This window comes from Lethenteron reissneri, chromosome 9 (genome assembly GCF_015708825.2).
Source record: "Lethenteron reissneri isolate LAM-NWPU_2019-01 chromosome 9, ASM1570882v1, whole genome shotgun sequence".
NCBI lineage: Eukaryota > Metazoa > Chordata > Hyperoartia > Petromyzontiformes > Petromyzontidae > Lethenteron > Lethenteron reissneri.
The window spans coordinates 3,578,629-3,590,756 of NC_083787.1; the positions used below are offsets into that span (position 1 = coordinate 3,578,629).

General features: G+C 45.3%; 1 protein-coding gene across 2 annotated transcripts in view; it reads left to right on the plus strand.

Annotated features, from left to right (window-relative positions):
* LOC133340435 (cadherin-7-like) overlaps positions 1 to 12,128 on the plus strand; it is a 124,797-nt gene that overhangs the window by 66,648 nt on the left and 46,021 nt on the right. Inside the window, exons 1-2 of one of the 2 annotated variants that reach the window (XM_061548659.1) lie at positions 7,716 to 8,252; positions 9,976 to 10,551. In XM_061548659.1, coding sequence (XP_061404643.1) covers positions 10,183 to 10,551 — 369 coding nt within the window. In that variant the 5' untranslated portion in view covers positions 7,716 to 8,252; positions 9,976 to 10,182. Of the gene's footprint in view, positions 1 to 7,715; positions 8,253 to 9,975; positions 10,552 to 12,128 lie in introns of those variants that run through there. The other variant, XM_061548660.1, reaches the window with a different exon arrangement.

The following is a 12,128-nucleotide window of genomic DNA, read 5'->3' on the forward strand; positions in this document are numbered from 1 at the left end:
ACCCTCTCCGCTTATACACGATCAAACAGTGATTATTTATGACCAAGCAGTGAGTACATGTATATATATATATACATACACGTGTTACAGTAACTATGTACATCACTAGCCTATGCAATGCGAGTGTTGTGCCACAGGCATTTTCTTAGTCACGCTCGTGTGCTGTGTTTTAATGACCGATGTATGTGCCTTCACGAAAGACCAAATCACATGGAATTCGCCCAATCTAGTGAGATCTGGAAAGCTGAGTAGCGTTGCTTCTGGATAGTGTTCATGTATTGGTGACCGCCATGCCTAACAGGCACTCTAGGTTGTGGGGCTACGCTGTGGGCTACAGAAGACGGCACGGCAAAATCAATTATTGTACTGCCCAGCTTTGTCTTGAACGTACGTCATTCGGCACTTGCCCCTTGCGTGTTCCAGTCGTGGTGTCTTAACGTTACAAATGTCCCTTGCTGCCGCTTGATATCATCCACAACTGGAAATGCCGCTTGAATGTAAACAAAATACAAACGGTGTAAACATTGCATGCACTTTTTAAACAGTTGTCCATGACTATGTGTGTGTAGTTCAGTAGTGTTGTAATACTGTGCTATATACATTCATAGACTTTTGTCAAACCATTGTTGAATGGTTTGCCTCCCATAGTTGTGTTACTCATGGGAGTATGTTTTACACCATACTTCACCACATTGGTCAGTGAGGTTTTATGAAGAGAACCCCAGGATCAGTTCAGATATCGCTCGCCACTGATGTGAGCCGTGGGCCGGGAATGAAAAGCATAGCACAGAGTATTACCTACACCACTGTCACTTTCCTCCAGGATTAAATATTCACTTTTAAATACTTCTACGAGTGTTGAATCTGTGTACTTCCAGCAGCAGAAACGAATGAACATTATTTGGGGGTAGTTTATTTCTGTTTGCTTTTTCATCCTTTTATGTTCCAGTGTTACGAATCATTTTACATTTGCAATGAATTCATGTACACTTATCCCAGCCAAACATCTGGCACATTTCCTCGTTTTTCAGAGACGATGGCACTCCAGGCTACGCAATAAATCAATCCATCACCCAGTCAGCCATTGTCCTTTATTTAACCAGGTGACAGCCCATTGAGACACATTCATTGTTATACAAGGGCAAGCTGAGAAAGGACTTTTCTTTTTGTCGTCACTCAGTTCGGAGAAATTTTCAAATTGCTATTTGGGCCTCAGCACTAACATGCAATGACATAGTCTTGCGCGCGATTTTGTGGGGTCTTTAACAATTACTTTAGTGATTCCTTGCGTTCAAAAAAACCTATATATTTGCTGGAATCTAACCATCCACTGTGTGCCAACTGGCTCGTTGTCAAATGCATTCACCACTTAGTTGTTGCGTCACCTGATTGTGTTGCACCTACTAATTTGACACTTTCTGCTGTGCCTTTTTCCAGACGTCGTGAGCATCGCCCTTCCTATTTATTCACTGTCAGCGCATTTACTTATTCATTCGCCGAGTCGTGAGTGTGCATTAAGCGGGATTTGGCATGTCGAATTGCCCCACTGTTGCTGAGATTGTAGAATCGAGGTTGCTCGGGAAGCAGACAAAGTGTGATCTTTAACACTGGGCAAACGTCCAGAGGAGGGGCGAGTTTCAAATGACAGGTTTTACATTTTATCGGGCCAGGTTTGGATTTAATTTCAGTTTTTGGGGGAATTTTTATAATTTTGATAACTTTCAGGGTTTATGCACTGAATTCAACCATTTTCATTATTTCAAATGGTAATAGTTCCGTTTTTAATATCACATTTAATTGGAAAAAAAACAATAACCTTATTGTAAACATTTATTATATCCCAATAAATTTTGATTTAAAGCTTTCGTGACTGCAGGGATTCATATTCTTGGTTCTTTTGGTAAAATCACGTAGAAGGGAAATAATAAAATAATACTGATATTAAACAATAAAAATGATCACGACGTTTCGACTGCAACACAAGCAATCATCATAAGGTGTGAAATCCACAGCAAGAATTTTTTTCCAAATTTTTTCAAATTTTCTTGCTGTGGATTTCACACCTGATGATGATTGCTTGTGTTGCAGTCGAAATATCGTGAGAATTGTTATTGTTTTATATTTGTATTATTTTATTATTTCCCCTCTACGTGACTTTACCGAAAGAACCAAGAATATATATCCCAATAGTTTAAGCAAAAGTGGCATCGTGGAGGTGATGTCACTTCCTGTGGTGTCACATTTACAGAACAATCCCTCGCAAAAAAATTCCGGATCATTGCAATTTTTGTATCGAGGTCTGATTTTCAGGTATTCCTGATACATCTGGGGGGGGGGGGGGGAGAAAGGGGGAACAATGTTCCCAAGTCCACAGTGGTTTGTACTCAAATGAGACAAAATACGTGGCCTTGTGGCTGTGCTGAAGCTGCAGTTGAACGGAATGAGAAGCAAGGCGAACGTTAAATGCTGCTGGAATTTTTCCTGGTAGGAACCTCCTGGTTACACCAGCCCACAGGGGATTATTGTGTCCGTCCGTCGTGCAGCGAGGGGCTGGGTGGGGAGGGAGCGGCTGGGTGGGGAGCTGGAGGGTGGGGAGGGGCTGGGTGGGGATGGTGGGGATGGGCTGGGTGGGGAGGGGCTGGGTGGGGAAGGGCTGGGTGGGGAGAGTGGGGCTGGGTGGGGGGTGGGAGGGGTGGGGCTGGGTGGGGAGGGGCTGGTCACCCCGTGGTGCCCTTATAAAACTCAACGTTTAACCTACTCACGCCGGCTTGTGCCCGCCCTCACAGTCGAGCATTTTACGGAATACACCACGCCGCCGTTGACCCTGGCCATTGACCGAGCAACCCAACGTTCCTACCAGCTCCCTTCGCAGGAATGTGTTCTTTTTTAAAAGGCGAGACTATAACTGCTGGGAACATTGTTCAGTGTTTACTTTGACAAAGTTGCCCAATTGCAAAAACACTGTTCAATATGGACAAAAATCAACATTTTACAACGGTGTTGGAATATGGTGGCAAAAATGTATGAATGCTGCCTTTTGTTCTATATTACAAAATATTGACTAAGTAAAACGTGTATAGGTTGCTTTGTTTAATCATTTATTTTAGATAATGGTAATAATTTCCCTCTTTTGGAAAAGTCTCGATAATTAATCCGTTTTTCCATGAGCATTGTTGATCTGCCGTCTATAAAACCACACTTTAAACGCCAGTGTAATTTTAATCCGAAATGTATGTGATTATGGCTTTGTTATCAGATGCAGTGCACACTTGAACTGTAACTTTTGTTTTATTAGTTAGCCTGCCAGAATACATTTATGGAAAAGAATTACAACATTTATGGGAAAAAAAATATTTAGTGTATTCAGTTGAAATAATCAGATCTCGGAAGCTAAGAAGTTTAAAGCCTGGTTCGTACCTCTGTGGGAAATTTCCTTTAAATACGAGGTGATGTAAGCTTGAACTACAAAAAGATGCAATATAACCATGGATTATTGAATCAAACTGTGTGTAGCTTTGAGTATGATCCAAATCCCTTGAATGAAATTGGCCAAACATCCTAATGCCAGACTGCTGATAACTATTCTTGAGGCTCAGCGAAGCTATTCTTGATAAATAAAGGGCATTGTTATGACGACATGAAATAATTTGATGTCAAAATACAATCCAATATATGTAACCTATTGCCCCCAGTGCTCAGTTGAAAACTGGAGGGTGATGCTGTTATCCATCAATAGCTGCGGTATCAATTCCACATTATTATGGCAGGGACCAGTCGATCCAAAACGCATACACGTTTGAGATACAAGTCTAAATTTAGGGTATTACAAATGTCGCCAGATGCAGGTGAGATATATCACAGGTTTACAGGACTTTTTAAATTTGCCCAACTAAAAAGCAATCTAGCACCTCCTCTCTTGTGATTTAAGGAACTCGCACGCACAATCCCACGTCCACAGTATAATGAACCAAGATGTAACGAGTGAAAAATATGTACACCACAAACAACAAATGACAAAGAACAAGCCGATAAGCCTGCACCAAATGTCGACACAATCCCTTAATCCCTGAAGTTTCTTGAAATACAAATAGCGCCACTAAATGACAGACGAAGGCTGCATTTTTGTTGCTGTCAAAGGATGCTTTTGCATAAGCAAAAGCAGTGTCAGTCCCCCTTAAAATAAGTCGCCTGAGGTGGCCTCGTGCTTAAGTGCAAAGAGAGTTGGTTGCCTTGGCCCAATCATGAATTAATGTACACCATTTTAATCAACGCGAGGCTTTACACCACATTTGGCAAAGTTCCAGCTCTGAAAATTAAAACATTTGATTTGACTGTCTTATAAGAAGCGATAAAACCACTGCAGGGATAGTTTTGAATGTGCGCACATTGTTTTGATGACCTGTCACCAACAACACAATTTGAAATACAACTTACAGAAAGACAAACAAATTGTTTTGTTCACAAAATCTATCTGGCATGCAGCTTGCATGCACACTGGAATTTGTTATTCTGTTTTACATCAGCTGAAGGATACAACATATACATACAATGAAAACAACACTTCATATATTTACCATAATGAAAAGGGCTCCTCCAATTGTTGCTTTTTTCCGAGCCCTCTCCTGTCGGGGGGTAGGAATGTTTAGTTATATTGAAAATGCCTTTGTGTCTGTGTCAATTGCCATTGAAAAGAGTGACATTCTTTTTTTACTGAAGCCCCCCCAACCGAGCTGTACAGGGGCACTTAGACAGAATAGCACAAAGGTCTTTTATGGCCCGAAGCACCGGCTCCTTTTGCACGAAGTTTACCAATACATGTAGCCGTTTCAACAAGGACTGTTAAAAAAAAAACCCTTTACAGCTCAGGGGAGTCTCTCTCTCTCTCTTTGTCATGCAAATGAATGAATCATTGCACGAAACAAAGACTGAATGAATTGCTCTTTATTGCCAGGTCAGGCCTAAAAACATCATTTAATGACTAACAGATGCCAACCTGTCAACATGGGTGGCCTGGGAGCTAATTGTGTGCATAATTGTTGGATGAACTAGCCTGAAATAAAGGTGCAAATGTGAAGGGTCCAAAATCATTCATGCAAAGTGCTGTAAAATATATCGCTTTGTTTTCCAAACTATATTAATTACAGTCCGTCTCATAGTTACAACGCATGCATGCCGTTGAACTAACCGCTTGTCATTTATTTACAAGACGGGACTTTTTGGAGTGTGCTTAAGTATTTTCTTCCATGAGAAGCAATGCAATGCTGTGTAGCTGCTAACAGTGACAGGCAGACGAACATGTGGCAAGACCAATTCGGGACCAAAAACAGATTCGCTCGAAAATAATTTAATTCACTCAAAGCGATTCTTACGATGCACTGGAGCAGTGCTGCAGTGAGCTCCGTTAGCGAAATGCGTGTAGTTTTCTTAATGGCCTGATTAAAATACAATATATGTCCCCCATTTACATAATTGGCCTCCCTGAAATACTATGGGAATTGTTACTTATAAACGCACCCCAATTGAAGGTTGTACCAGTAGCAAAGAAGAAAGATGTACCGCGCCAGTCTCGTTAAGGCTTAATAATTGCAGTCGCAATGGTGATAATGATGGTAATGATGATAAAGGTGCTAGGTGATTAAGGTGAATTGTGATATATGTTGATGGCTAAGATAATGATGATGATGGAGGTGATTATCATGAATTGTGATAATAATGATTGATGATAATCGTGATGGTGATTAAGGAAACTGACAAAACTTGCATAAATGATGATGATGACGATAGTGATGTGATGATGGTAACAAGTTCGCATAGTAAGTATGATGTTATAGAGGCAATAATGACGCCGCTAGTGGTCTTGATGATAATAATAATGATGCCCAACATTGGTGGTGGTGGTGATAATGATGTTGATGGTGATAGTGGTGTTGATACTCATATTATTAATGATGCCGATGATTGTGATTCTAATAGTGATGATGATGATAATAACAATGGTGTCATCAGTAAACAGAACGTGTTGGATAGTTTTGACATTAACTGCCTTGATAATCCGATTGATCTGGGCTACGCCATGTATGTAATGTTTCGCATACATGAATGCATGCAGCTGTGCTTTTAAGTGTGTGCACTTTGTAGTTTTGGAAATGAGAAAGGCATGTGCGCGCATCTGTTTACATATGCGCGTGTATGTGGGGAGCCGAGTGTAGCGGTTAATGCGCTGCGCTACGAACCTGGCGACCCGAGTTCGATTCCCGCTCACGGTCATGGGCCTCCCCTAGGTCGACTCAGCCTCAAATAAATACCTGGTGCGGTGTATAAACATCGCTACTAGGTAGACGAAGGCGCAGTCGGGCATGGTGCTGGCCACCCACCCACTCGTGCGCCGTGTCGCCCTTCGCACAATTAAAATGTGGACATCTTGGTGAATGTGAATCGGATAGATGCATATTTAACTTATTTTAGTGACATGAGGGCAGAAACATGCTTCGCGTTATTTGTTTTGTTTAAACAAAAAAAAACCTCTCCAATTGTTTCTATTGTGTATATTTTTTTTAAGCATGACCATCTTCTGAGAAAGTAGATGTCAGATTGTGATCCTCTGCAGCGATGCTTTTGAGCAGCCTGGGCTGCACTGAATCCCTTCGTAGGTGCTCGCTCAACAGCACTTGCCCCAACAGTCCGTTCAGACTATATGGGGGATCTTTGCCTTGTCTTCGTGTGTGTGCTAGTGGTTAGCGCATGACGGTACAAACTCGGCCACCTGAGTTTGATTCACCCGGTCATGGCCAACATCTGCGATAGATATGTAAACCTCAAATGAGTACCTTGTGTGATGTGTACAAAAAAACATTTTCATTGCACCCGTGCCGGCCGTCCTATTTTACTCGCGAGCAGCACTTGCTCTAGCAGCCTGCGGAGGCTACACAGGGAAGTCTGCCTTTGTCTTTGTGTGCGAGGCGAGGTGGCGCAGTGGGTAGCTCGCTCCGTTGCCAACTCGGTGACCTGTGTTTGATTCCCACCCATGGCTCGCATCAGTGGGCAAGTGATACGTGTCCGAACTGGTCCTGAGCCTGCAATAGGTCGACTCAGCCTCAAATAAATACCTGACCCGGTGCATAAACAACCCGATTGGGGTGAATAAGAGCAGTTGATGACCCCACCATCCTGCCACGATGCTGTGAGCCTGTTTCAATAGGTGCTCGCTAACGGCACTTGCCCCCGACCGTTTTGTTGTTTTATGGCGACATGGAGGATCTTTGTCATTGTGCGCAGAGCGCGCGACGTGAGAGGACGAACAGAGCAAGTTGGGGGAGGGGAAAAGGATGACGCGGGCGGGCGGGCGGGGTAGCAGACAACGCTCTGAGGCAGATATCAATTACTCTGGGGAGTCGTCACACACGCGCACACGCACACACGCGCGCACACGCGCACGCACACGCTCGCGCACACGCACACACACACGTGCACACGCACGCGCACACGCACGCGCACACACGCACACGCGTGCGCACACGGACACACACACACGCGCACGCACACACACACACACGCGCACACACACGTGCACGCGCACGCGCACACACGCACACGCGTGCGCACACGCACACACGCACACGCGCACGCACACACACGCACGCACACGCGCACACACACACACAAAAATCACTGTGGGTGTGGGGAGCCAAAAAAGGGAAGGGGAAAAAAAGTTAATTACCTGTTGTCAAGGCAACTGCTCACAATTAGGAGATGAAGGGAGAGGCTGTGGCGTGAAGAGCTGACTGGTGCTGAGGCAGCAGTGGAACGTGCGCTGGAGCGTTGCCGCCAGCGCAGCGGCAGTAAGCAGCAGAGAAGAAGCCCTCTTGTCTGACCCGCTACGCGGTCCGCCGCAGTTCGCGTATTTTTTAGAGGCCGCATTTAACAACAGGCGAGCCCGACTTTTTTATTTTCTTTTTCCAATGTGTACGCAAGCAGAGCTTGTCGAGACGGTTATTAATTTTGTTTTGTAATTGTGGCTCATTTCTGGTATTCATCACCCGCCCGCCCCTCTCCCCTTAAATAAACAATGGGCCGTAGGGTCAACCAGAGGCTGAGCTTTTTTTGTTGGTGGTCAAATTCTTAAATGAAAGCTTGAAGGCAAGGCTTGTAGAGAGGAGAGAGAGAGGAGGGAGCATTTTATCGTGCTTGCCTTGCGGGTGTCTGTGGGATGATCCCAGCGATATCTGCTGTGATGACCTCGCATTTTGAGTAAGGTGAGTGTTTAAATGTTTAATTTTTTTTTGCCGCTAAATTAAATCCAGCCATATGCCACCCGTGCCGTTTTTAATGGTAACATTCGTCTTGAATAAGGCCGCAGATTTAATCCATATTTTATGTTACCGTCTTTGTTTTGCCCCTGAAGTTCAAGAATGGGCTGAATTATGTTTTGGTGTGTTCTACTTTTTTCTTCTTCTCGTGATGCCTTTGATGTGCACGCATGTTTCATGAATTAATTCTTACTTCAAACAGGAAAAGTTGTCATCCCCATGTGCCACACATATGGGGTATATAGATCTTAAAACATTTTCGCGAAGGTAAACCGTCTGATTGAATACAGCCTTTGCACTCTAAGAGAGAATGTTTTCATCTTGCAAGATAAAAACAGGTGGGGGGGGGGGAGGGGGTCTTGGGCTTGAGGCTGCATGATGCAAGAGAAATAATTCGTGCCACCTTAAAAAAGTTCTACATATAATGGACATTTAAACGTCTCTTGTAGGAGTTTTCCATGGTTTCAGCTCATGAAAAAACAGTTATTCCATGTGATCACATTAACTTGAACCCTTCAAAGGAGATTTCTTGCTAAGGAAGTGAACCCCCCCCCCCCCCCAGAAAGTGGAGCTTCCTCAATGATCGTCATTTATTCATTGTGCGTATAGATTCGACTAAACATACACTGGAACGTGCGTAAGTAGAGCATATGTGAAGGCCCTGCTGTGGCGAGCGGTGGGATGCACGCGCGGTTCTTGCTTTCCGTTGATTGACGAACAAAACAAGCGCGTGTATAAACACGTCTACAAGTGTGCACGGCACGAGCGGGGAATTAGAAGTTGATCAGACGTTTCGCGCCACCCTCCTAATGACCGCAACAGCTCTCTCCGTGCGTGGACATGAGGTGTCGCGCTCTCGGTGCATTTAGCGCCACAGCGCGTGGATTTATAGCGTCTGTTTATTTGTTTGCTGGTGACTTTGTGTATTTCATATTGGAATCGCCTCCAGCGCTGTCGCTACTGGCGGCAATGAAAGTTGTTTAAAAGTCAAAGTCTCGCACGTACGGTGGTCGGCCTCGCTTCGCGCATCTTGTGCTGCGTGGGACAGAACTGAAGTGAAACCGCACCGCCGCGTGCCGTTCTGGCACCTCGGGGCTTCGGGCAGGCTCTGTGGGATGCCCACGGGATCATTGCATTAGGAAGGGGGCTCTTTCTTGGCCAAATGACACAGTATTGCCAAGTATATCCATATATATGTGTGTGTATATATGCCCAATGTGTATATTCAGATGTGCATACCGACTAGGGATGTGATGTCATGCCACAGCAAAGCAATCAATGCACTGTCGCGATTTCTTGGTGGATATTCGATTCAAGGATGGATTCTTGGTTGTCTTGTTTGCACCATCTCGTTTGTATTGTTTCTCATGTTTTGCTGTCCTGTTTGTTCAGTTTGTAGACCCTCCATTAGCCTGAATGTGTCATATAATTTGCACATAGCCAGCAAATTATAATTAATCAATTGTTACGGGCATAGATAAAATGTGTCTATCATGAGCCTCAAGAATCGATATAAATTGGTGATATCGATGATGTGTACGCCGGCATGGCACCAATATAAATAACATGGAGAAAACATTTACAAGATACGTATTAACTTGGACCAAAAGCAGTTGGGCACTAACACACGTTCTGTTGTGCTTTGCTTGTTTTGTGTTTGTCGTTGCAGTTCTTCCAAGTGCTGAGCAAAGGAGACTCTTTGGCTGACAAAATCATAGCTGAAGCCAGTTGGACATCACCTAACAGAATAGGGGAAGAAATAAAAAAACACAAGCCACTTTGTTCAAGCCTCCGCCGCTTACGCGCGCAACCCACTCGGAGAACGCATTTGTTTCGCACGCACGAGTCTTTTTTTAATATCCTCCGCGCTTTAACGATGGCAGCGACGGCGTTCCTCCTCGCGCTCTGCGTGACGCTCCTCGGCGTTCACCAAGCGGCGGCAATCGACGTCGACGCAAAATCGGGACTCAAGTCGGACGCCGACGACCGGAAGGTTCCCTCGCTCGTCGCGCTGGGATCCGCTGCCGGGGACGGCGGAGTCCCGCCAAGCGGCACCTCCACCTCCTCCTCCTCCGCCGCGGCTCAGCCTCGGGAGGGCGAGGCGGCGCGCAGGGCCCGGCCGGGTCACGTCGGCAGGGCCCACGACGCCAAGAGAGGGCGCACGAGGACGAAGCGTGGCTGGGTGTGGAACCAGTTCTTCGTGCTGGAGGAGTACATGGGCAACGATCCTCTCCACGTCGGCAAGGTACACGGCTGTGACGCGCTCGTCTCCAGATGAGTTTTTATTTTGTTGGTGACGTGCTGCTTTCTCTTTGTGTCAAAGAGTTCCGATGCTGCGGTTCGACGCTCTGCACCCGTGAGAAATTACCGTGATGCTCGCGGCGTCGAGGGTGCACACGTGCGGTGATTTTAACTGCAATATAACCGTTTGCAAAGGGGTCTCCACACATGCTTTTGTCTCAGCCCTTTGTGTTCAACATTTTCTTTTTGTTTTCACCCCCCCACCCCGAGGCCACCCCCCCCCCCAAAAAATGATTTCAATTTTGTTTTCACCGTTGTACCGGGGTTTCAAACGCCTGTTCGGAACCCTGACCCAGCAGTCCAATGAAGCACCATGTTGTTGTGGAACAGCCCGCAGCAGCTTCTGATATTCCTTCAAGTGACTTATTCACAATAGGGGGGCAGTTCTTTCCCTACCGCCCTGCTGTGTGTGTGTGTACGTGTGCTTCTTACATGTAAAGCAAAACCTCTTTACACAAGTTGTCTTACATCAACGGCCATGGCCGTTCAGACGAAATGCTGCTCATCAAGATTGCCTTCAGAAACTCAGTGGGAACAAGGTTCCTTTACAAAGCTTCAAATATGCACACTCGGAGCAAAAGTATACATTGCGTGTCGTGTCTTCAGCTCTCGCTGCACACATCACCAGCACCACGCAGAGGTTAAAAGCTCCATGGCTCACGTCATTCTACAGACAACGCTCATCGATTGGCTGATTACATCTTCATAGGAAACAAAAACCCATTGCAGGACCGTCCTGAAAAAAATAGTGCTTGGAACTAACTCGGTGTGGCTTTCCTGGGTAAATTAAGTAATTTGTTAACATTATTGTTGTTTACACCATTGGAACCTCATTTGCCAGTAAAAAATATGATAATTGGTTTTTTACCCTTCTATCTGCCAACAAAACTGACACATTTTTTTACAAGGAGTCATGTTTGCATAGACCACAATACCTGCAGCCATAATTAAAAAAAAAACATAACACCCGAGCTGTCTCGGGTGTGGACCAATCAACTTCAATGACAGTGCATATATTATCAGAGTTATGTTTTTTGTTTGCATTATGGTTGCAGGTATTGTGGTCTATGCAAACATGACTCCTTGTAAAAAAAAAGGTGTCAGTTTTGTTGCCAGATAGAAGGGTAAAAAACCAATTATCATTATTGTTGTTACGCCTTAGCTGCACATGCTCATGGCAAGGACTTTGCTGGTGGGTGGCCAGGAAACGGTGAGCATCGGGGGCGGTGGCAGGAGTGCAAACGTTCAACCGTTTACAGATTGAATGGCGCCGTGAAGTCTGTAGGATGCACTCCGGCAGTCGGCCGTTCCTTCCACGTTGCGCAGACGTGGAAGGGTGTTTGCTCGTCCGGCCTCCGTGTCCTCACTTCCCGAGACGACCCCCTTGCTTGCCTCGTGGGTTAAATCGAGCTGCGAACGGGAGGGGCCCGTGCTCAGGAACGTGCCCTTGAGCTCTCGCGATCGCAAATTCCGTTTGGAACCCAAACCGGCCTGCCGTTCGTGGCCCGAAGCCACAATTAG